General features: G+C 37.9%; 1 protein-coding gene and 1 pseudogene across 2 annotated transcripts in view; both read right to left on the bottom strand.

The window, feature by feature from the left end:
- The window catches only part of Dnajc12 (DnaJ heat shock protein family (Hsp40) member C12), a 51,241-nt gene that overhangs the window by 22,922 nt on the left and 1,893 nt on the right, over positions 1-26,426 (bottom strand). For both annotated transcript variants that reach the window (XM_004846144.4, XM_087184806.1), the window contains exon 2: positions 12,270-12,348. In XM_004846144.4, the coding sequence (XP_004846201.1) occupies positions 12,270-12,348 (79 nt within the window). The remainder of the gene's footprint in view (positions 1-12,269; positions 12,349-26,426) is intronic.
- Positions 19,601-21,291, bottom strand: LOC106009496 (coiled-coil domain-containing protein 112 pseudogene; annotated as a pseudogene).

The raw sequence follows: 26,426 nt of genomic DNA, 5'->3' as shown, positions 1-26,426 counted from the left end.
AGACAATGAGGATCACAACCCCAGGAAACCCAGCAGAATGAATCCACTGGGCGTGACAAATTAAACACAAAGGGGGAGAATCCAACAAAAAGAAAAAGTCATGACAAGGCTTTTAAAACTTTTGACTTCATCTCCCTAATGAGTGTATAATTCAATCTTGTTATTGTACTGATTAGTATTTTTCTGATTCTAGAGTTCCACACCATTCCTTGTGCTATACATCATCTTCTTATGTCTACATTTTAATTGGGTTGTCTATTAATGAGCTCTAAGAATTCTTTATATATTCTGCTCAAAGGTTATATGCATTATAAATATGGTCTGTTTAAGGACTACTTTTCATTTTAATGTCATTTAAAGTTCTAAATTTTGATGGAATCTCATTTATCAATTCTTTTTCTTTTATACATCATGTTTTTTGTATCCTAGGTAGTTCTTGCCTACCCTGAATTCATAAATATTTTCCCTTATAATTTCTTCTTAAAGTTTTATACTTTTAGGCTTTCTTATTTAGGTTCATAGATCCCTTCAAGTTATTTTCATGTGTGGAAAAAAAGGTTGAGGTTAATTTTTTATGTACAGATACCAGGTGTTCTAGTGCCGTTTGCTGAAGACACTATCTCTTCCTCGGCTCTTGAATCGAGTTTATATTCTATAAAATGCTAATGTTAAATAATCTTTCAAAACTCAGTGGACCATATATGTGTGGTTCTATTTCTAGATTCTCTGTTTTATTCAAATGATCTATATGTCTTTCCTTACACCAACACTGCCTTGATTACTGTAGCTTTAGAAGAAGTCTTAAAATTGGGTGCTAAACGTCTTCCAACACTGTTTTTGGTTTTGTTTTTGTTTTTGTTTTTGGCTTTTCTGGGTCCTTTGTACTCCTACATAACTTTTAAATTTCAATATCCAGTTATTCATTTATACCAAGTATACACAGACCTGAATTTTTATATATACCTTGTGTTTTCTAATCCTGCTAAATTCAAATACAAGTTCTAGGGGCTCCTAGAGGTTTCTTAGTATTTTCTCTGTAGATGATCATTTCATCTACATATAAAGATTTTGCTTCTGCCATGCCAATCCTATCCTAGTTGTGTCATTTTATTGCCAGACTATTTTGGTTTAGACCTATGTTTCAAAGTCTAATGGACAGATGAAGAGTAGGCATATATGCCCTTGTTCCCCACTTTAGGGAGAAAGCATTGTATCGTCTCCATTCATAGAAGGAGTTTTTGTTGGAAGTATGGAGTATATGTCTTTGATCTGTTGAGAAGGTTCTGTTCTACTTCTAGTCTCCTGATAGCTTTTACCATGAACAGCTGTAGAATTTAGTCCAATACTCTTTCTCCAACTAGTGACAGGATCATATGGCTTTTCCCTTTCCTCTGTTAAAATGATGACTTTTGGGGGTGGATCTTCCAATGCTGAACCAACACTGCCATCCCTATAATAAAACCACTTTCTACATACTTCCAGATCTGACTTCTAAGAGTTTGTTTTGTTAAACAAATTTCTATCTATGTTCATACTTTTTTCTTCTATTATCTTGATCCAGTTTTAGGATTAGCACAATGTTGAGTTCCTAAAATGAGGGGAGAAGTGTTCCTTCCTTTTTCTGCTTTAAATGTTTGATATAATTTATCAGTTAAAATGTTTATGAGCCTGATGTTGTCATATAGGTAGGTTTTCAAGCTAGGAATATACTTTCTTTAATAGGTGTTATTCAAATTTTATATTTCCTCCAGAGTTAGTTTCATTAATTTGTCTTCTAAGTTACTTCTTAGAAGTTGTCAAATTTATTTCAAAAAAGATTTTTGTAATATGCTTTCTATATCCTTTTAAATTCTGTAAAATCTGTGGTAATGTGTCCTAGATCTTAATATTGTAATTTTAAAAATGTATCACTGATATTGTGTAACAGGAAGAAAAGGTCTAAAAGAGCAGGGGAATTGGGAGGGGTAGGGGAAGGGAAAAAAGGGAAAGGAAAAAATATGAGAAGAGGGAAAAAATGTAAACAAGGTCTTTGCAAATAGGGAAGGGTGGAGGGGGTGAAGGGAGGGCAAGGAAAGGGGGAAAAAAATAAGAACCAAGAGACTCATGTAATGGTGCAAGATCCCAATGATGAATGTAACTGTATTTTCTACCTAAAATGTACCAATAAAGTTAATGGGTTAAAAAAAAAAAACTGTCTCTAGAGGGATAGAAGCTTTGTATCCTGAGTATGGTAGTTCCTTGAATCTACACAGATACTAAAATTCAGAGAACTGTGTACAAAGAAGTTGATTTTGCTATATATTTCTTTTCAGTACTGGAATCAAACCCAGGGCCTCGTGCTTGCTAGACAAGACATATACCACTGAGACGTACCCCCAGGTGTATGATACTTTTTTAAATAAAATTATTCTAAAACTGCACCAAACAGCACACAGAAGATAACTGCGAGAGGGCCCAGGACAGAATGACAAGTGGAATGCACCATCGTTGCAAGCGTCATCACCTACAAGAAGCTTCTCTGTGCCAGGCTCTGCGCTAGAGCTGGTATGGGTCCTGTGCTTCTCTACCCCCAGGTGGGCATCAGTGCCACTCTCCTCATTTTACAGAATCTAAGGCTGAGGCAGGTTAAGGTAACTTGTCCCAAGTCCCAAAACTTCAAGTGATGGAGTCATATTTCAAACCCACGCCTGCTAGGCCCACCTGTGCTCCCAGACTCCGCTCAGCCACTTTCCTGCTCCTTCTGGTCCCCTGCACTGCTTTCTGCTCTCAAATCCCCCACATTCTCCTCCAGCCCCATTGTTCATCAATAAGATTCAAGCTGTGGGGCTGGGACGGTGGTACAGTGTGTGCTTAGCATACACAAGACCCTGGGCTCAATTCCCAGTGCCACATGGAAAAAAAAGAAAAGATAAGGTTCCACATCATACTCTTGAGGACCTCAGAGCACAGAAAGGAGGCAGACAGATGAAATCATCTCAATGCAAAGTGATGAAGAACTATAGAGGCAAGAGTGGTCTTTCTTGGCAACTCATGGCGTACTTCATTAGTTTTCTATGTGGCTGGCGACATTCTTGACTCTTCTCTTTCTCTCAGTCTGTACTTCCAAACCATTAACAGATCCTGTTGGCTCTATCTTCAAAATATACCCAAGATCTGATCTTGTCACCACCCCCACTATCACCACCCTGGTCCAAGATGCCACCCTCTTTTGGCTGTATTATTACAGCAGCGCCTTCAGCCCTGACTTCGCCTCAGTATATTTTCTACCTAGCAGAATGATCTTTAACAAACGTCTTTCCTCTACTTAAAAATTCCAGTGACCTCCTCAAAAAATCCAATGACTTCCCATTTTTCTTACAGTATAATCCAAAAGTTCTTAAAGATGCCAGTAGGCTTGACCTCAAATCCCCCTCTTCCTTCTCTCATCTCATTTCCTTCCACTTCCTCCATCTCCCCAGATGCCAGCCATCATGATCCTCCTGTGCATGCTGAGCACTCACAGCCTCGGGTCCCTGGCATGTGTTGTCCCTGCAGGGAACATTCTCACGCCAAGCACCCACGTGGCTGTCCTCCTCCAGAGGTCAAAGCGGGAACCTCCTTCCAGTGGGGCCTCCTCTGAGCACACTGTAGAAACAGGCTACCCACTCCATTGGCCGCACTCCTTTATGTCCCTTGCTCCGCTTCGCTTTTTTTCATTGTACTTAACCCCACCCCCTGCATTCTTTCTTTACTTGTGATTTCTTTCCCCTACTAGAATATAGACTCCATGGAGGCCAAGACTTACTGTACCTGTTTTGTTCCCTGTTGCATCCCTTCCACTGAAACAAGATAGTAGATACTCAGAAGGTATTGGTTGAATGAATGAAAGCTTTCTATTCTGAGTATAAATATAAAAATGGTCATATAGTGTTATTCCCTATGTTAGTATTGTCTAAGCAAAATGACACAGATCCTTAACCCATTTCAGGAATTATAGGGCCAGGGATTTAGCTCAGCAGCACTGCGCCTGCCTTGCAAGCACAAGGTCCTGAGTTCGATCCCAAGCATCATAAAAAAAAAAAGGGAATTATGAACAGTTTACTAGCATCATTGGAAAATATAATTAAAGTTACTCTGATATATTGATATTGCTTTTTTTTTAAGACAAGGTCTCACTCTGTAGCCCAGGCTAGCCTCAAACTCACATCAATCCTCCTGCTTCAGCCTCCCGGGTGCTGGGTTTACAGGCATGCACCACCGTGCCCAGTTGATATTGCTTTAAAGTGTCTCGTGAAAAGTAGCCAAGATCCTTTGGAACAGAAAATTTTAGGGCAACTATATAGCTAGTACCTACAATATCTCCACATTAATTGTGAAAATTCTGAAATACTTCTGCATGTTAGTTGTTAAAAGGTGGCCATTCCAGCCCAGCACCATGGCATATACCTATAATTCCAGCACTCTAGGAGGCTGAAGCAGGAGGATTCCGAAACTGGAAACCTTAACAACTTAGTTAGATCCTTTCTTAAAATAAAAAAGGGCTAGGGATGTGGCTCAGTGTGAAAGCCCTTGGTTAAATCCCTAATACCAAAAAAAGTGGCTGTCCTTGGACCCTCCAAAGCACAAACACCATTTCAAGTGTTCTCCAGCATCCAAAGCCACTGCCTGCCTCACCCGGGCACCTCCAGGGCCCCACCCAAAACCTAGCAGCACAGGTTCCTTGCAAACCATTAAATATTTCAATACACCCCTAGAGGTAATAGTGATTAATCTGTTAAAATGAGGACCATAAGGATGGGCCATAAGCTGCAGGAAAGCAAACAAAAAGCATCTCCAGTGGGCAATCCTTCCTGTTGCTGAGGGAAATGGAAATGCCCTGCTACATAAATGAGATGTCACTTTTTCCAACAGGACAAAAAGCTTATTAAATTACCACCAAGGATGCACATGCCAGTCACTACCAGTGCAGTGATTATAGATTTGCATTTCTATCTGTGAGTCACCTTCTCTTTGCACATTACTGTCAGCCTCATTTACCAAAATTTCCAGAACAAAAGAAGCCCACATAGAGTTCTCTGGCTGTCCATCCCTCAACAGCAGCAGATAAGCAGGCAGCAAAAGAGACCTATCTTTCCAGTTACGTGGCCCTTCCCTTGTTCCATCCTCTACACTGCATTAAATAAAAAAGAGTTTGGGTTTATATTTGTCCTTTAATGCATCAGCTAATCAAATGCATTGCACAAGACAACCATTTGCCAGCTCTGAGAAGCGAGATCTCCTTTCATAAGCTGGCACCCTTGAGAGACATTCTGATTTAACTTCTAGGTCCACTTCAAAAATATAGAGGTTCTTTATAATTCATATTTCAAAAAATTAAAATTCATATTTCACAATAGGATCTATATTATGAAATATGACTATAGACACATTTTAAACATGTACTATTTATAATTATTTGAAAAATGATAAAAGATATCAGCACATATTTTGAAAAAATCTATTGGAAACTATACCAACTGTTAATAGTGGTTCTCTGGCAGAGAGAGGTAAGAATAGACTTTCCCTTTCAACATTATTTATTACTGTTATATTGTTTTTATTCTATGGGAAGGTGTCATGTTACTACAACAAAATAGCTGGGATAATTAACTTGGAAAGAGAAAAAGGTTGTTTTGGCTCACAGCTTTGAAGATTTCAGCCCATGATCAATTCTCCCCATTGCTTTGGGCCAATGGCAGGCAGTATATCATAATGGGAACAATGGCTGACCAAAGCTGCTGACTTTGTGGTCAAATGGAAATGAGGAGAAGGAAGGAACAGGGGCCTCAAAACCCTCTTCAGGGACATGCTGCCAACGACCTCCAGCCTCACAGTGGGCCCCACCTCTTAAAGGTTCCAGCCTCTCCCAATAGTTCCAGCCTTTAATACAGGGGCTTTAGGATACATTTGACATCCAAACTATAGAGAGGAGGCAACAAAGAGTTCTTAAAGCATATTAAAAGAGTTACCAAAGGACAAGTTGCTCCCTTCTTCAAATCTCACATCAACAACAAAAATAGCATTTCACAGGTCCTTAATGTAGTCTGAAACTTCCTTACTTTGTGGCTAAAAATGAGTTAATAATGTGTTAATCTGAAACAATTATTGTTGTGCTCACAGGGGCTGGCATGAGCACTAGTCAGGAGCTTTTAGCTCAGGGACACAATTGCTAGAGTACAGCCAGTCCTGCTTACATCACACACTTCAGGAGAGAAGAAAAGACTTCTAAAGGCCTTATATTTAGAGTTTGTTTTTTTTTGTTTTTTTGTTTTTTTGGTACTGGGGATTGAACTCGGGTCCTTGCGCTTGCAAGGCAGGAGGTGGAACCACTGAGCTAAATCCCCAGCCCCTTTAGAGCTTTTTAAAAAATACATAAGAAAACTAGGGATGTACCTCAGTGGTACATCTAAAGACCTAGCACTTTAGGTCTTTAGATAATTGGTAGCATATCCCTGGGTTCAATTCCCAGCACAAGGAGGAGGGGAAGAGGAAAGGAAAGAGGAAGAAGGAGAAGGAGAAGAAAGGAGGAGGAGAAAAAGAGTGAGAAATGGAGGGGGGACCTAATGATTACTAACAAAAAAGAAAGCTACCCCCTCTTCTTTTTAATCTTAGCCTGCAATATAAAAGCAAGGAAAGTTCACTGAATCACAATTGTCAATATCCACAGAGCACTTCCCATGTTTCACCACTTCATTTGCTCTTCACCTGCACATGCATGAAGTAATACACAGTATTATTAATCTACCCATGTTATCTATAAGAATGCTGAGGCTCAGAGAAGTTGCCAAGACATATATAACAGGCTATGTGTAGGGGGACCAAAAAGGTATACATTTGAGTTGAATTCCTCCTACGTATGGATGGATTGTCTACAGGCCTGAATGTCTTCACTTTAATGAGATACATTTTGAAATTTGTCCAGTACATTGTGAATTTTTGTCAAGCCAAAATTCATTCTCTGCGTGAGTGTGTTTTGTTTTTTATATTTTAAAATATTTTGTTTCTATTTTTTTGTTGTTTTTTTTGAGACAGGGTCTCACTATGTAGTTCAGTCCGGCCTTGAACTCAATACATAGCCCAGGCTGGCCTCAAATTCATGGTGATCCTCCTGTCTCAGCCTGCCCAGTGCTGGAATTATAGCCATGCATCACTACGCCCAGCGATACTTTAAATATTTTATCAGTAAATGTATTCCTTCCCCAAGTATGCAAAGAACAACTTAAATGTTCTGAAAGTCAGATTAGTCCAAACTGAATAAATGGAGGCTTAAATACATTAAAAAGGAATTTCCACCCAAAGGGTGAATCATATCCCATCGGCAAGCTTGATGAAGAAAAGATGTTGATGTCTATGTACCTTTTCATTTTAAACATTTACACAGTCGAAGGTTTCTGTGAACAAGAAGCCTAGAGGCAGCCCATACATGAAAACCCCGATCACTATGGCAACTAGAAATGGCAATGATTGCACAGTGACTCATCACATATTGTTCTTCAAGGGCAGAGAAACAACTCAGATTCATGCTTCACTGGAAAGAGCTCAGTTAAAGAATAACCTGGAGCAGTGGTTGTTTTTAAGTGTTTATCAAATTTTTGCAGTTTTACACTAGGGTATCTATCTTAATATTAACTTCAGAGGAGTACTTAATGCTCCCTAAAGAAATGCTCATGGCCCCAGGTATGTAGCTCAGTGGCACAGCACCCGCCTGCCAAATACAAGAACCTGAGTTCGATCCCTGGTACAGGTGGGGAAAAAAAGAAAGAAAGAAATGCTCATGGATATATTCATTCATTCATTCAATAAACTGCACTGCAGGTGCTACAATAGATACAGGAATATGACTGTGAATAAGACAGCAGGGCATCTGTCTCCCTGAGCTTCCGGTATGACTAATAAGCAAACAGGCACCAAGGAGACAGTGTGCTTCAGTCTGCTGCCTGACGTGCAGGGTGCTCAGGGACTGAGAGCACACAGGATATCCCAGAAGAAGTGACGGCTAAGCTGAGATCTGATGCACGAGCAGGACCTAACTAGTCAAAGCAGGGTAGGGAGCTCTGCAGGCCTCACAGCTATTCCAGGCATGGAGGTCTGAAGAATCACAGGAACAGGACACTTTAAGGACCCACTGTAGCTCTGGTGGCTGAAGCATGGAGTTCTAGGCACCATGATTGATGGAAAACGAGGATGGAGAATAGAATGCACAGTATAAAAAGGCCCAGCAAATACAAAGGTTGAACTATTGCTTCACTTGCAGTATGGGTGAATAACACAGATATGATGTAAACCAGAAGTCACTCCAAAAGAACACCTAGTGTATGATTGCATGTTTATATATCCAAACCCGGGCAAAACTAGTCAATGCTGATAGAGATCAAAAAGTGGGAGAACATGCTGACTTCACACAGGTCATGAAAAAAAAAGGCATTTCTGGGGATACTGAAAATGTTCTACATCTTCATGTGGGCAGTAGCTAACTGTTTATACATTTTCATAAATGTATCATTTTGGGCGGGAAGTGTAGCTGGGTGGTAGAGTGCTTGTGTAGCCAGTGAGGCGCTGGTTTCCATGCCCAACACCACAAACAAGAATGTATCATGTTTACACTTTGATTTTCTCAAAATCAAAACAAGTTACCTTGAACAAGTTGTATCTTAAGAAAAAAGGAGAAAAATCAAATGAGCAAAAGTAATGGTTAAATATCCAACAAAAGAGGACTTCATATATAGGAAAATAATGTTTATGCAAATCAAAAGAGCAGTGATTTCTAGAGAAAATTAGTAAAAGCTTTGAGACAAAAATCTTGCTAAACAGGGCAGGGGATTTAGCTCAGTGGTGCCGCCGCCTGCCTCACAAGCACAAGGTCCTGAGTTTGATCCCTGGTACCAAAAAAAAAAAGAAATTTTGCTAAACAAAGAGGAGTTTGGGAATATGCCATGTGGAGGTATAGAAAGTTTTTGGTATATTTTCATTATAGAAAAATCACATATATATATATAAATACTATAAACATGTAGTAAACATAATCATCAAATTTGAAATATAAAAATCAGAGCAGGGTAAATGTCCTGAGTTTGATCACCAGCAATAGAGAGAAAAAGTCCAAAAGAAGAGGTTTCTTAGCTGGACACAGCGGTACTTTGCTGTAATCCCAACACTAGAAGGATGAGACAGGAGGATCTCAAGTTCAAGCCTAGTCTGGGCAACTTACTAAATTAGTGAGACTCTGTCTCAAAATAAAAAATAAAAAGGGCTGAGGATGTAGCTGGGTGCAGTGGTCCTGCATTCAATTCCCCGTACCACAAAAAAATAAATAGAAAGGGTTTGAGGTTTCTGCTTGACCAGCTGAACAGATAGTAATATCACTTATTAAGATGGGAAAACATAGAGAATAGTATGATTTTAGAGGGAATGAGACACGAATAATGAATTCAGGCTGCTTTGTTTTGTTTTGTTGTACTAGGAACTGAACTCAAGGCCTTCACACTGATCTACATCCCCAGAGCCTCACTTTTTAATTCTTTATTCTATTTTTTTATTTATTCTTTATTCTATTTTTTCTTTATTCTATTTTATTTATTATTTATTTCTATTTTTATTTTATTTCTATTTTTTTATTTTAAGGCAGGGACTCACTAAGTTGCTAAAGTTGAGTTGCTGAGTTGTACTTGAAATTTTGATCCTCCTGCCTCAGCCTCCCAAGGTACTGGAATTACAGGCGTGTGCCACCACACTCAGATGCATTCAATTTTGGGGACGGTAAACTAGAAATCTTTCCAAGTGGAAATTACTAAGAACCAATTAAAACTACAGTCTGAAGACAAGGGTGAAAACTGGGTCAAGGACAGATTTGGGAGCTATCAAGGGAAAGCTGGTGACGGAAGCCACAAACCTGGACAAGGCTCCAGAGACAGTGGAATAAGCAAAGAAGAGAGCACAGGAGAGAACCTGGGGGCAGTAGAGACAGAATCACAAAAGAGACAAAAAGAGCAGCCTAAGAGGCTGGGGAACAGATAAACGCATAAGTGCATGTTCTCCTGGTAATGAAAAGAATGAGTGTTTCCAAAAAATAGATATATCAACAGTGCCAAATTTCAATGCAAACTCAGGAAAGGTAAGGATTAAAAAATGCCTTGAATTTGGCAACTAGGAAGTCTTTTGTCTATTTCTGAGAAAGGTGGAAAGGAAGACATCATAGGATAAATGGAAAACTAGGGAGAGGGGCCTGGGATTTAGCTCAGTGGTTTCACCACCTGCTGCGCAAGTGCAAGGACCCGATTTTGATCCCTGGTACCAAAAGAAACCAGCACTTTTAACAGTACCCTTGCAGATATATTTAAGACTGAAATATTTTGGGCTGGGGATTTAGCTCAGTGGTCCCGGCATCTGCCTCGCAAGCGCAAGGTCCCAAGTTTGATCCCCGGTACCAAAAAAAAGAAAAAAAAAAGTAGAGACTCCAGATGTGGGCTTCTTTTCAGGAAGTGTAGCTCCTAAGAAAAGGAAAGAAGGAAGGTATAAGAGGGAGGACAGGTCGTAGAGGGATCACTGGTTTGTTTGCATTGTTTCAAGCTATAGACACAAGTATACTTAAATTATATGATGATGGTAATAGGGAAAAAAACAGAAGTACGAATATATGAACATAGTCAGGTCCTCCAAAATGAAGAAAACACAGCCAAGTTTTCATCAAGACAACTAACTGCCTAGTTTACAAACATACTCAAGTCGTGTTAACACTCATTAGCTGGTGAAATAAAGCACAAACTGGACACATTTTAAATCATAAAGCAGCACATTACAGAAATAAAAATGCTTGTTAAAAGACTGCTATTAAGGCTTTTTCCTTTCCTCTGTTAAAATGATGACTTTTGGGGGTGGATCTTCCAATGCTGAACCAACACTGCCATCCCTATAATAAAACCACTTTCTACATACTGTCAGATCTGACTTCTAATAGTTTTGTTAAACAAATTTCTATGTTCATGCTCTTTTCTTCTATTATCTTTATCCAGTTTTAGGATTAGCACAATGTTGAGTTCCTAAAATGAGGGGAGAAGTGTTCCTTCCTTTTTCTGCTTTAAATGTTTGATATAATTTATCAGTTAAAATGTTTATGAGCCTGATGTTGTCATATAGGTAGGTTTTCAAGCTAGGAATATACTTTCTTTAATAGGTGCTGTTCAAATTTTATATTTCTCCAGAGTTAGTTTCATTAATTTGTCTTCCAAGGTACTTCTTAGAAGTTGTCAAATTTATTTCAAAAAAGATTTTTGTAATATGCTTTCTATATCCTTTTAAATTCTGTAAAATCTGTGGTAATGTCTCCTAGATTTTGATATTGTAATTTTAAAAATGTACAACCAATATTGTGTAATAGGAAGAAAAGGTCTAAAGGAGCATGGGAAGTGGGAAGGGTAGGGGAAAGGAAAGAAGGGAAAAGAAAAAATATGAGAAAAGGAAAAAAATGTAAACAAGGTCTTTGCAAATAGGGAAGGGTGGAGGGGGTGAAGGGAGGGCAGGGGAAGGGGAAAAAATTAAGAACCAAGATATTCATGTAAAGGTACAAGATCCCAATGATGAATGGAACTGTATTTTATACCTAAAATGTAGCAATAAACTTAATGGGGAAAAAAAAGACTGCTATTAAAAAATGTCATTCACCAGGTGTGATGGCACACACCTGTAATCCCAGCACTCAGGAGGCTGAGGCGGGAGGATCATCACAAGTTCAAGGCCAGCCTGGGCTAAAGGGAAAGACTCTGTCTCAAAAAAATAAATAAATGGGGCCAGGGATTTAGCTCTGTGGTTTTGCCACCTGTTGCGCAAGCACAAGGACCCAAGTTCAATCCCTGGTACCAAAAATAAATAAATAAAAATTTTAAAAAGTAAAAAAGATCTTGGGGCAGGGAATTTAGCTCAGTGGTTCTGGCGCCTGCCTTGCAAGTGCAAGTTTCCAAGTTTGATCCCGGTACAAAAAAAAAAGGTCTTTCACAGTCCTCTCCTTTCCTACCATCTAGTAGCAGAAACAAAATTTGACATTGAATGAAAGAATAGCTTTGAGCATAACAAATGAAAGAAAATTAAGTTACTGTCCAAAACTTTTTTGTCTATGTGTTATTCATTTTCTTGAGAAATGACCACTATTAAATTCTTACCAGATGGGGCCTGGGGATTTAGCTCACTGGCACCGTGCCTACCTTGCAAGTGGAAGGTCCTGAGTTCAATTCCCAGAACAACAACAAAAAAATTCTTACCAGCTTTGGAGTTTTCAGGATGCTTGTCAGGGTGACATTCCAGGGCCCTGATCTTAAATTCTGCCAGGATTTGTTCAACCTAAAACAAAAATCAGTGTTTAAATTACTGAGAACTTAAATGGCACAAAGAAAGAAATTGGGCATTGGTTTTCCCCAAATCAGCCACAAGTAACCCAAGTTTTTATTTTGATCTTTACATTTCTATCTTGACTTTTTAACTATATGAAATAATTTATTCAATAACAAAATTCAGGGAGGCTCAATAAAGGCTCCTATTCCAATAATAGCATGTATTATTACATAGGGCTATAGTAGTCATTTACCTTGCTACTGTTTTTAAATGTTGGCCCAAAATACTTATGAGCTCAATATATTTTGGTCTAAGATGAGTTCATATTGGACTCTCTGTGAGGAGGTGAGGCATGGTTACAGCTGGGTCACTTAGGCGCACAGCCTTGAAAGGTATATCATTGCTCCCGACTCCTTTCCCTCTCTGCTGCCTGGCTGCCATGAGCTGAGCAGCTTTTCCTCCACCATACCCCTCTGCCATCCTGTTTCTGCCTTGGAGTTGGCTGATCATGAACTTTGTTTTTGGTATCTGGGATCAAACTCAGGACCTTGCCCTTGCGAGGCAGGCGGTGGAAACACTGCACTAAATCCCTGGCCCTGGTTGTCTTGTTTTTATTTTTTTACTTTTTTTATTTTTTATTTTTGGTACCAGGGCTCGAACTCTGGACCTTGCACTTACAAGGCAGGCAGTGGAACCACTGAGCTAAATCCCTGACCCAGCTGATCATGAACTGAAACTGTGAGCCAACATAAACCTCTCTTCCTTTTAAGTTGCAGGTATCTGATATTTTGTCCCAGGGACAGGACAGTAACTAAGACAACCTTTAAATATCAAAAATAGCCTCATTTCTTCAACTATATAAAATATGTGTTCATATTTCTGGATTCTCCAAAGATGCTTAGCCATCATTTATTATTCAAGACTGATAGTCCCTGAATTGTTGTGTTATAATTTATAAAGTATTTACTATAAAGCTCCTTTTCACTTTTTAGCTTTTTGACATGGGATGGAACTCAAGGTCTTGCACATACTAGGCAAGGGCTCCATCACTGAGCTACATCCCCAGCCCAGACTATTTTTTTAATTAAAAATTTCACAATTTGCAGTGAGTATTGGGGTGTACATCTGTAATCCCAGCACTTAGGAGGCTGAGGCAGGAGGATCACGTCAAGTTCAAGGCCAGCCTGGGGTACATAGTGAGCTAAACAAGAACAAAATGAGAATTGACTAAGAATGACATGGAGCTGATAAGAATATGTTTCTCCCATGAATCTTACACCAATTTTGACCTGTGTTGCTTTAAAATTCATTTCTTAAATAAGAGGTAATTTGCTTTAATGAATTAGTGGCTAGTAGATATGGAACCCGATCTTAGTTCCCTAAGCCTGAAGGATTTAGTCATATAGAGCAATGGTTATGGTGATTGGAGTTAAAGTCTGACTGGTTAGTTTACAAAAAACTCAGCTTCTTTAGTCACCAGCTGAATGACTCTGACAAGTTACTTAATCATTGATATTTAATGATAGCTACCATTTTTGAGTTTTTATGCTCAGGTTTTGTGTTAAATGCTCTGCTATTAAAATTGCTCACCTGATGAAAAGAGCAATGTATGTAGGCGAAGCTGGCCTTGAACTTATGTGATCCTCCTACCCCAGCCTCCTGAGTGCTGGGATTATAGGCATGAGCCACCACACGTGGCTAGTCAATTCTCATTTTTTAAAAAGTCTTTACTTTTATAATCAATAGCATATTAGATAGGCATTAATACAAATTCTTGACTAATTTTAAGCCTTTCCTTTATAAGCTTTGGAGAACACTGCAGGGCGGGGGGATAGCTCAGTGGTACAGCACTTGCCTAGCATGCATGGCCCTAAGTTCCATCCCTAATCCCTCCCAAAAAAAAGTCTGAAAACCTCTTGATAAGAGAAAGAAAGTGGACTTCTTTCTAATAAATGTAACTGTGTGTTTCCTTTTCCTGGGTGCTACCTTTAACCATCAGTCACCATGACCTGATTATATGACAAAGAACTTGAGACTTAGACTTGTTTTTCTTTTTTCTTTTATTATCAGTGCCTATTAATTTTATAAAATATTGGGTTTCAATTCATATATTTTGATCATATCCATCTCTTACACTCCCACCTTCCTTCTTTCCTCTTGTCTAATAATAGTCTCCCTTCTATTTTCATATCATCTTTTTTAGATTCCACATATTAGGGGCAACATGTATTTGTCTTTCCAAGTTTGCCTTATTTCACTCAACATAATTCACTTTATTCTATCCATTTTCCTTTAAATGACAGAATGTACATATCACATTTTGTTTATCCATTCATCCGTTGATGGGCTTCCAGGCTGGTTCCTTAACTTGGCTATTGTGAATTATACTACAATGAACATGGGTATGCAGGTACCCTATACTATGTTGATTTTAGAGAATTAGGCTTGTTTTTCAATTATAAAATATTGATATTCTGGGGCTAGGATGTAACTCAGTGGTAGAGTACAGGCTCAGTATGAGCAAGGCTCTGGGTTGGATCCCCAGCACAGAAAAGAAAAAGAAAGAAAGAAAGAAAGAAAGAAAGAAAGAAAGAAAGAAAGAAAGAAAGAAAGAAAGAAAGAAAGAAAGAAAGAAAGAAAGAAAGAAAAAATGGAAGAAAGAAAAATGCAAGAAAACTGTAAAGAATGTAGTAATAGGCCAGGCATGGTAGCGCATGCCTGTGATCCCAGCACTAAGGAGGCTGAGGCAGGAGGATCACTGAGAGTTGGAGACCAATCTGAACTACATAGTGAGACCTTGCCTCAAAAAAAAAAAAAAAGAATGTAGTAGTAAACAGCTTTAAATTAACAAGTCATTTATTAATACAAACTCTTTTTGAAAAGTTTTCCGTCAATACAGAATAGAAAGTAAAAGCCTGGTGCCCTGGCAACAATCCACTGGACCCCCCTGCCCCGCTCCTCTATAGAGCCACCTGGTTCCACACTACAAAGACACAGAGGACACCAGACCACCAGACCATGGTGCTGAGTCCCATTGCTCCCGGCCCAGAGGTAGGGACTTCTGAGCCGCCATCTCACTGCTCCTGGACCAGAGGAAGGGGCTTCCCAGCCACCATCCCTCCCACTGCTCCCAGCCTACAGGAAAGGGCTTTTGGGCCACCATCCCTACCGCTGCTCCCGGCCCCTGGCCCACCTCTCCCAGCTCAGAGGAGGTAATCCATGCAGATGCCAACAGCCCTCCCAGTCGAAATGAGAAAACATGTAAATAAGTCTCAAAACCAGACTTCCAGATCACCTACAGCAACCCCAAAGGGAAATGAGATGGAACACTCTGATACTCAACCACCTAGACTCACTGAACTGGCAACAAAAGGGGATCTGGAAAAAATGAAATCAGAAATAATTGCTCAGATAACAGGAGAAATTGTGCCCCTAGTGCAAGACATGATTAATAAATCTACAGAGGAGCTCAGGAACATGATGGAATCCCAACATAGAAAACAGATGGAACCCATAAAACAGATGCAAATAGATTTCCAGGAGATGAAAAATTCCATTGAAAGTCTACACAGCAGAATGAGCCAATGTGAGGACAGAATTTCAGATATAGAAGATAAGATTGCAATTAGTGACCAGGAAAAGAAAAATTGCTTCAAAATTATAAGGGAACATGAGAAATCAATCCAGCAGCTGCTAGATGATGCAAAGAAGAAGAACATAAGACTGATTGGAGTCAATGAAGAAACAGGAGAGAGTGGAGATGACATAAAAAAAGTCTCTTCCCAGAAATAATGCCAGAAAACTTCCCAAGCAGGGGAAAAAGAGCTTGACATACAGATAAGTGAGGCACATAGGACTCCAAATAGCCTTAATCAATAAAAATCTATACATAGGCATATAATTGTTAAGATTTCAGAAACTCAACAGAAGAACAAAGTTCTACAAGTAGTTAGAGAAAAGAAACAAATCACATACAAAGGAAAGCCCATCAGAATCACAGCAGACTTCTCAACACAAACCATCAAGGCAAGAAGAGCTTGGAGTGACATATTCCAAGACCTAAAAGAAAACAGCCTCCAACCCAGACTGATGTACCCTGAAAAACTATCTTTCAAAATGGATGGAGAAATAAGATACTTTCATGACAAAGAGCACCTTAGGAACTTCATGAATACCAAACCAGCACTCCAAAGAATTTTACACAATATCCTAGGAACAGACATTGAGGATCACAACCCCAGGAAGCAAAGCAGAATGAACCCATCTGGCATGACAAGAAATTAAATGTAAAGGAGGAGAACCCAACAAAAAGAAAAAGTCATGGCAATGACAAGTTAATGTGTTTCAGTTATAACCATCAAAGTTAATGGTCTCAAATCACCAATCAAAAGAAATAGACTGGCAGAATGGGTCAAGAAGCAAAACCCAACAATATGCTGCATACAAGAAACACACTTGATTCAAAAGGAAACTCATAGACTGAAAGTTAAAGGGTGGAAAACAATACTCCATGTGACAGGAACCCAAAAAACAAGCAGAAGTAGCTATCCTCTTTGCAGATCAAGTAGATTTCAAACCAACACTGATTAAGAGAGAAGAAGAAGGACGTCTTCCAACACTGTTTTTTTTTAACTTTTCTAGGTACTTTGTACTCCTACATAACTTTTAAATTTCAATATCCAATTCATCATTTATAGCAAGTATACACAGACCTGAATTTTTATATATACCTTGTGTTTTCTAATCCTGCTAAATTCAAATACAAGTTCTAAGGGCTCCTAGAGATTTCTTAGTATTTTCTCTGTAGATGATCATTTCATCTACATATAAAGATTTTGCTTCTACCTTGCCAATCCTATCCTGTGTCATTTTATTGTCAGACTATTTTGATTTAGGCCTATGTTTCAAAGTTTAATGGACAGATGAAAAGTAAGTATATCTGTCCTTGTTTCCCACCTTACGGAGAAAGCATTGTATCTTCTCCATTCATATAAGGCATTTTTGCTGGAAATATGGAGTACATGTCTTTAATCTGTTGAGAAGTTTCTGTTCTACTTCTAGTCTCCTGATAGCTTTCACCATGAACAGCTGTAGAATTTAGTCCAATACTCTTTCTCCAACTAGTGACAGGATCATATGGCTTTCTCCTTTCCTCTGTTAAAATGATGACTTTTGGGGGTGGATCTTCCAATGCTGAACCAACACTGCCATCCCTGTAATAAAACCACTTTCTACATACTGCCAGATTTGACTTCTAATAGTTTTGTTAAACAAATTTCTATGTTCATGCTTTTTTCTTCTATTATCTTTATCCAGTTTTAGGATTAGCACAATGTTGAGTTCCTAAAATGAGGGGAGAAGTGTTCCTTTTTTTTTCTGCTTTAAATGTTTGATATAATTTATCGATTAAAATGTATATGAGCCTGTTGTTGTCATATAGGTAGGTTTTCAAGCTAGAAATACACTTTCTTTAATAGGTGCTATTCAAATTTTATATTTCCTCCAGAGTTAGTTTCATTAATTTGTCTTCCAAGGCACTTCTTAGAAGTTGTCAAATTTATTTCAAAAAAGATTTTTGTAATATGCTTTCTATATCCTTTTAAATTCTGTAAAATCTGTGGTAATGTCTCCTAGATCTTGATATTGTATTTTTAAAATGTATAATTGATATTGTGTAATAGGAAGTAAAGATCTAAAGGAGCAGGGGAAGTGGGAGGGGTAGGGGAAAGGAAGAAAGGGAAAAGAAAAAATGTGAGAAAAGGAAAAAAATGGAAACAAAATCTTTGCAAAGAGGGAAGGGTGGAGGGGGTGAAGGGAGGGCAGGGGAAGGGAGAAAACAATAAGAACCAAGATACTCATGTAATGGTACAAGATCCCAATGATGTATGTAACTGTATTTTATACCTAAAATGTACCAATAAACTTAATGGGAAAAAAAAAGAAATGATTTTCCCCAAAATTTACTTAAAAAAAAAAAAAAGAAAGTAAAAGCTTTTTTAACCCTCTTTCTCCAAGACAACAGGCTCTATTCTTCAAAATATACATTTTACATATGTATGTATATAGCTTGGGATTTTAAAATAGCGTAAATGGATAAAATTTTATCTATCTATCAAAGGTAGGAAGTTTGAGGTTTGTCTTGTTGCTGCTGTTTTATTTTTTTAATTCAGATCCCACTAGAAAACATTCTGGTATTCATCCATGGAAGCAAATGGTGAATTCTCATTAGTGTTAACATGTATGGTTGTTATTTTCTTCTTTATATTGTATGGGTTTTGCCAATAAAATAAGTCATATGCCAGAATATTAAACAATTAGGTTAACATTTTTCTCTATGCTTTCTTTGTACTCCACATTTCCTTAGTGAGCGCTTATCAGTTTTAGAACTTAATTTTAAAACTTAAAAACTTATTTCCATATCCTATTAGCATAATATTTTAGTTTATGCAAAGAAATATGCTGCTATGCAATGGGAACTAATCTGATTCTCACTTGGATGAATCTTCTCTAACTTTCCCTTGCCTCACAAATGCCCTTTGTCTCTCCTTCCATGAACCTGCATTGTGGCCATCTGAAAGACCATTTCAGCTCTTCTCAATTTTGTTTTCAAATACACAACATTTATTACACAAAAAGTAATAACTGACAAACTACCAATATGTTGAACTTAGAAAAAGTACTGTTACTTCATAACTCTTTTAAAAAGACATATTTTTATTATTCAAGCTAACTTACTTCCAAGTTACAAAAGTCACAAAATTTTGGTTTAAAAAATGCTTCTCTATGACTGCCTCGATTTATTTTGCTATGCCATGACAAAAACAAAGTATCTTGAAACGCTCTGGGTATTTAAATGGATGTTTGTAACATAAATTTATATAAATAACTTTTATATCAGTAACAGGCCAACATATACCCTCCCTAAACACCCTTTTAGTAGAAACAGGAACCATTAATGATGCAAAATAAAACTTACAGTACCTCTCAATTTACATACAGCATAATAAGCAATCTGACTAGGCTAGTGATATTTAAAGAATATGGTTAGTCACAGTCTCCTGGTATTATTGAATATGTTAGTACTCTCATCAAATGAATAGTATTTCCAGGGTCGGGGATTTAGCTCAGTGGCACTGAATCTGCCTTGCAAGCTGAAGGTCCTGAGTTCAATCCCTGGTACCAGAAAAAAAAAAAAACAGAAAACAACAAAAAAAAATGAATAGTATTTCCATTATCTCATATTTTCCTCTATATACCTTATCTCCAGATATGGGATATGTAGAAGTGACCCAGAGCCTGTTGGTCCTATGCTTTTGGTTTGTTTTTCCCAACCTTTGTTAGATTTGTAAAGCCTAGAGGGATCTCTACTAACATTATTTTCAAACTTTTCCTTTAATTTCACCAATCTTCTTTGTTTTACCTGCCTTTTCCTCTTCTTTTGCTTGCCTATCCAGAATTTTCAATTCAAGTTTATATAAATCTCTTTCTTGAAACCTGGAAATTTCATCAGCAACAGTTTTCCTTTTTTCTGCCTTTTCTCTTATCCCTTTTTCAAGCCTCAAAAATTCTTCTTGTTCATTCTGCTGGGTGCAACTTTCTAATAGTAATTTTAGCTTAAACTGGCATTGGTGTTCTTTTTGCTACTTTTCCTCTTTCTCTTCCTCTTCTTTTAACTTAGAAGCATATTTCATTGACAGTTCTATATTTTTCTGTTTTTTCCAAGCTTCGAATGCCAACTTCTGTTTTTTTCTTTCTTCCTCTTTTTGCTTTTGATTACCTTCTGGTTTATTATGAAAAACCACAGGAATATTGTCTGCCTTCTCTTTTAACTTGAAAATTTCTTGCTTCTTTCGCTGCTTTTTAGTTTTCCAATTCTGAATAGACTTTTTTAATTCTTCTAGAGTCAGAAATTTCTGATACCATTTCTCATGCTGTTGAACTTCATCCTGCATTCTTCCTGGGAGGTGTTCTAGAACTTCTTTCATAAATACAGGCTTCCCTTTATGTTTATTTCTCACTTTTATAAAGTTCTGACGGTCATAATTATCCCACCCACCCCCACCCCACCCCCCACCCCACCCCCGTCACCCTCCTGTTTGCTGCAGGAATTTTTCAAAATCTACCACTGCTGCTGGAAGAGTATTTGGTGTCATTTTGTCTACAGAAACTTTACTTGAGATTGCTCTGAAAGCTTTCTCTGTTTCTGAATTACCCAAAGCCCAAGTGTCAATTTTTCTTGATACAGCACTCAATGCATTACTTGTTGTTTTTTCTTCTTTAATGAGCTCATCGTATATCAATCTTTGTTCTTCTTTAAAAGTGTTGATCGCATTTTCAATTTATTCCATCATTTCTCTGAGCTTTTCAACAAAATCAAGTGTAGGCTTCACATCTTTTAACTGATGCTGAAGTTTGTTTACATTGTTAGGTATTTTGGCTAATTGTTGCTGGATTTTTGCTCTTTGCATTTTCCTGCTGTTAATTTATTTTCCAATTCTTCCAGCATACTGTGCTCAATTCTGAAGTCTTTTTTTTTTTTTTTTGGTTGTAGAAATTACTGTGTTTATCTTTCTCTATAATAATAACTTGATTTTTAAATTTTTCTGCTGTGCGTATGAATTCTGCTTTCTTTGTTCGACTTTCTGCTTCCAGTTTTGAGGTTGAAAAGGATGAATTCCACCTGAAGTACTAAAACGGCCATCGCTCTGTTGCGGCGCCGACGCCGCTTCCACTCTGGTCCCCGCGGCCTCGCCCGCCCCAGTCACCGCCCCAGCGACCGCGGTGGCCGCCGCCGCCACCACGACCGTCGTCAGGGCGGCCATGTTTCCTCACCAATGCGCTCCGGGGGCAGAGACCAGGCGGGTATGGGGGTTCGCGCCTGAGCAACTCCCCGCTTCTCAATTTTTGTCCTGCGTATTAGTTTGACTCAACTTGAAGCCAAGTTCTTTATACACTGCTTTGTTTCCTTTTGTTTTGTCTTGCTTGATTTCCCACCTACCACCACCACCCCTGCCACCACTTCTAGTACTGGCCCAGTGCTAAGTGTTCAATAATTTCTTTATTAAAGATTAACAGATGTCCTTCAAGTAACATCACTATGGTGTAAGTGCTTTCTGAAAGCTGTGGTTTATTCATGAAATGGGTGAATTTATTCTAGTGACAGAAATTTATATTTTGCAGAATGTGCTGCAGAAAAGAGAAGATTTATTTTAATAAGTGAGTTTATTAGTATCCATCATTTCAAGTTACCCATTTTAAAACTGAATTTTTAGGGCATGGGGATTTAGCTCAGTGGCACCGCGCCTGCCTCGCAAGTGCAAGGTCCTGAGTTTGATCCTCGGTACCGAAAAAACAAAGACAAAAAAGTGACTTTTTCTCACAAGACCCCAGCAATATCCCTGTAATAAATGAGAATAAATTAGAGAACTTTCTGAACCATTCTAATCAAATGATAATTAGTTAAAACATGAGTCATAGAAACAATTTGAGCCACAAAATAAATAATGGTAGTATTTGGGTTATAGCCTTTAAAATATAATAACAATTGATTAATCCATAATGATAAAAAAAAAATCAAATAAATAAATAAATAAATGGAGAAGAAAAAGTTTGGCTTTGCTGAAGAATTCCAACTAACAAATTGACAGTAAATCCTCAACTTATGAACAAGTTCTGTTCCAGGAGAACATTAGTAAGTCAGATTCGTTGGTAAGTCTCACAAAGTGAGTCTTACACACCTTTGACACAAATAGTCAATGTAGAGCATAAAGAATCTAAATGTGTGAAAGTTTCCAACTTGGATATTTTTAAGTTGGGGACTTACTGTAAATTGAATGAAGAAAACAGAAAGTTACCCATAGGTAAATGCCATAGCTGTAACTGTTAACAGTCCAGATCCATCAGAGAATGTTAAACAAAGTGGGTGAAAGTTTGAGGGGAAAGAGTGTATTTTCAAAGCATCTTCCCCCAAGACATGTGTTATGGCTTGTATCTAGATGTCTCCCCAAAGCCTCATGTGTGGCTCATAAGTGGGGCTTTTTAGAAGTGGATGCATCCAGCTTGTGTAAATGTGGATTAAGGGTGTGATATTAGAATTAAGGGTATGTGGTATTGGATTAGTCCACTAATTGATTTATCATAGTTCTGGGTGTCAACAATGAGAAGGCCCACCCTAGGTGTGGCTGGCACTGTCCAAAAGGCTTATAGCCTATATGGGATAAAAGAGAAAAGAAGGCTTGCTGCTGCTGCTGCTGCTGCTGCTGCTGCTGCTGCTGCTGCTGCTGCTGCTGATTGCTTCATTGCCTTCTGCCTACCCTGCCGTGGACTGTTTCCCCTCTGCCATGCCACCCTACCTTGGAACCAACTGACTATGAACTGAAACATCTACAAACTGTGAGCTAAAAATAAGCCTTTTCTCCTTTAACTTTGGGTGTCAGGTATTTTGTCTCAGCAATGAGAAAAGTAACTGAGACCAGATGTTAATTGCAAGAGGAAAAATAATAAGTTTACCACATGTAAATCTGGCAAAAGAAATGTGACAGATATCACTTTAATCAAGTAGTCAAGGTCAACAGACATAGCTACATCATGTGCCCCCCTTAATCAAGTAATCAAGGTCAACAGACATAGCCACATCATGTGCCCCCAAAAGGCACAGCATCACTTCTGGGATGTTTCTTCCAAAAATGAAAAACTTCAATTAATCATGAGAAAATAGCTGAGCCAAAATGATGTACAGTTTATAAAATAACTAAAAAGTTCATGTCAAAGTGTCCAGCCCATGAGAAAGTAAGAGAAAGTGTGTCAAATTGGAGGAAACTAAGGGAACATGACAGCTAAGTATAAATAATAAGAGTTCCTAGCTTAGATCTTGGAACAGGAAAAGGATTTAGTAGGAAAACTGATGAAATTAGATTACACCTATCATTTAGCTTGGGGATTGACTGATGCTGGCCCACAGGCTAAATCTGGCCTGTTGACTTTTTTAATAGTTTCATTGGAAGACAGCCATAAACTGCTATCTCAAAATGGTAGAGTGAAGTAATTGTGACAGAGACCTTTAGACCTGCAAAGTATAGATATTTGCTATCTCAGGACTAACAGCAGGACATCTAGGTTTAAGAAGGTTCTCTCCCAGCCATTTGTGCAAACTCAAGCTCACATGCCTGATTTTTTTTTACTTGTGCAACCCTGAGAATTGGTTCCTCCTTAATTTGGCATCTAGGACACCCTGCTTGCTTCCTTCTAGTCTTGACTGCATCTGATCATTTATAAAAAAGTGCTGGCCCCTGGCTGACTTTGTAGAATTGTAGCAATGTTAGTTTTCTGGCTTTGATCCTTTACTACCCTAGGTATGAATGTTAACATTAACAGTAGCTGGGTTGACGCTATGCAGGAATTCTGTGTACAAGTATTATTTTTGCAACTTTTCTGTAAGTCAAAAATTATTTCAAAACAGAACATCTTAAAAATAATTCAAAAGGGCTGGGGATTTAGCTCAGTGGTTCCACCGCCTGCCTTGAAAGTGCAAGGACCGGAGTTCAATCCCCAGTACCAAAAAAAAGAAAGAAAAAATAATAATAATTCAAAGTATAGGATAAATTTAGGAAATTCCAAGTGTACAATGTCCCTGTGAGGCCCAAACAATAGCCACAATCACAGCTTGCAACTTTGTGCCAGGCACTTTCTAAACACTTTATATTGCATCTCAGTCCCCACAACCCTAAGAGGCAAGCACTACATTTGCAAACTAAGAAACTGAGGTACAGAAAAGTCAAGTCATTTTCTCCAGCTTGTAAATGGCAAAGTCAAGATTAGATCCCAGACAACATGAAGCTGATAAGAAAAAGAGCTAGAGAAGTAGATGTTTCTACCTATCAGTTTTGTCCTCAATGTTCAAGTTCATGAAGTCTTGAAGTCATGAAGCCTTCTTAACATTACTCCTGAAATAGTGGCCAAATATTTAAAAACCAAATAAGATCCACACCAGGGAGGCTGATTCACATGCTTAGTGTGAAACGTGTGGGTTCTATGACACACATCTTTCGTGTAAAATCCAATAGAGAGAGAAAAGGCTAAGGAGCCTATGACAAAACTTTGGAAAACTGTTTTAAAATGGGGAAATGTGTTGTTTTAAAATGTGTTGTTTTCTATACAACATCAGGGAAATAGTTCCTCTCCTCATTAATACATGGTATGCTTTAGGTAAAGGAAGAAAAGTAGTCTCAATGTTTATTGTCTTGATTATATTTTTTAATTTGTGAAGGTCGTTTTTTCTTTATCTCTGAGAGAAAAAAAAGCTTCGTAATTACATTTTAGAACCATTAAAATATATATAAATATAATTTTACTTTGAACTTAATTTCCAATACAAACTTTAAATTGTAGGAACTATATATTGTACCAAAGCAAATCATTATCTGTTTACCTTAATTTAGTTGTTATAAGTAAAATCAAAATATCAAATTACTTTGAAATAGTTTTGGGTATGAGGAGTTCTGGACAATTGTAGAGCATCAAACCAAGGAATATGTGAAGTAAAGTAAATTCAACCAATAAAAAAAAATGTTAAGGAAATCTCACACTAAATAGTCCAAAAAATGACAAAAATTTTTAATGGAAAAGATATCTAAGGGCCGGGGATTTAGCTCAGTGGTTCTGCCGCCTGCCTCGCAAGCGCAAGGACCCAAGTTCAATTCCCAGTACCAAAAAAAAAAAAGATATCTAAAAATGAGAGGAAATGATACATATAAAAAGAAGTAAGGAAATGGTAACAGGTTGTTTCACTAAAAATAAATGATCTTTAACCAGGCATTTTAATACACACCTGTAATCACAGCACTTGGGAGGCTGAGGCAGGAGGATTGCCATGAGTTCAAGGCCAGCCTAGGCTACAGTGAGTTCAAGGCCAGTCTGAACTACATAGTGAGACCCTGTCTCAAAAAGCCAAAAGAAATGAATGTAAGCATATTGTATACCTAAAATGTACCAATAAAATTAATGAATTTTTTAAAAAACCAAAAGAAAAAAAAAGAACTTTGTCTAGATATGCTATGTCATTGGCAGTTTAGTAAAAATATATCCAGAAAAAGGAATATTGAGACATATATTAAAATACCCTCTACCACATGCCAGAGTGTATAGACAGAAGTGTTACTATATCTGGTAATCATAAAACAAAACTATTTTAAAAAATCATTATAACAATGAGATTGCTTTGTGAATCTATCCAAAACTAATCCTGCTTCTCAAGAGACAAAAGCTTAGCCAAAGACTAAGTGGGTCAAGAGATCTATTATGAGAATATAACCTTTATAACCTGACACTTTTCTTTTGTTTGTTTAATGTCTGTAATAATGGGGATTGAACTCAGGGAGATCATACCACTGATTTATATCCTTAGCCCTTTTTACTTTTTATTTTGAAACAAGATTTCAGTAAGTTACCCCAGCTGGCCTTGAAATCTTCCTGATTCAGTCTCTAGAGTGACTGGGATTACAGGGGTCCAACATAGTGCTTGGTTCTAGCATGTTTTTTTAAAAAAATTAGCAGTGGATAATGGTGCATGCCTGTGATCCTAGCACTTGGGAGGCTGAGGCAGGAGGATCACTACAAATTCAAGGCCACCCTGGCTACATAGTGAGTTCAAGGCCAGCCTGGACAGAGAGACCCTGTCTCAAAACAAACAAACAAAAACTAAAAAAATTTTTAAATATAAATTGTGAAACTTACCAAGTTAAATTATGTTCCTTTAATTTTAAATAACTTCCTTAAAAATTATTTGCTAACAGTATAAAGTGTGAATGACATACATGGTAAAAGTAGCAATAAGCCTTCTCAGCTGCTGAAAGCATACTAACATCAAAGTGAACAAAATAGTATATTATTTTTGAGGAAAAATATTTAACTAAAAAGAGCATATAAACCATGCATGGTGATGCACACCTGTAATCTCAGTACTCAAAAGGCTGTGGCAGGAGGATCACCATGAGTTCAAGGCCAGCCTGAACAACATAGCACGACCCAGTCTCAAAAAAACAAATAAAAAATAAATAAATAAAAAGAGCATATAATTTGTTCTCTGTGTG

This window comes from Heterocephalus glaber, unplaced genomic scaffold, assembly GCF_053883595.1.
Source record: "Heterocephalus glaber isolate CG9 unplaced genomic scaffold, H.glaber_assembly_v1.0 deba00001497, whole genome shotgun sequence".
Classification (NCBI taxonomy): Eukaryota; Metazoa; Chordata; class Mammalia; order Rodentia; family Bathyergidae; genus Heterocephalus; species Heterocephalus glaber.
This window is presented reverse-complemented; position numbering and strand designations above follow the sequence as displayed.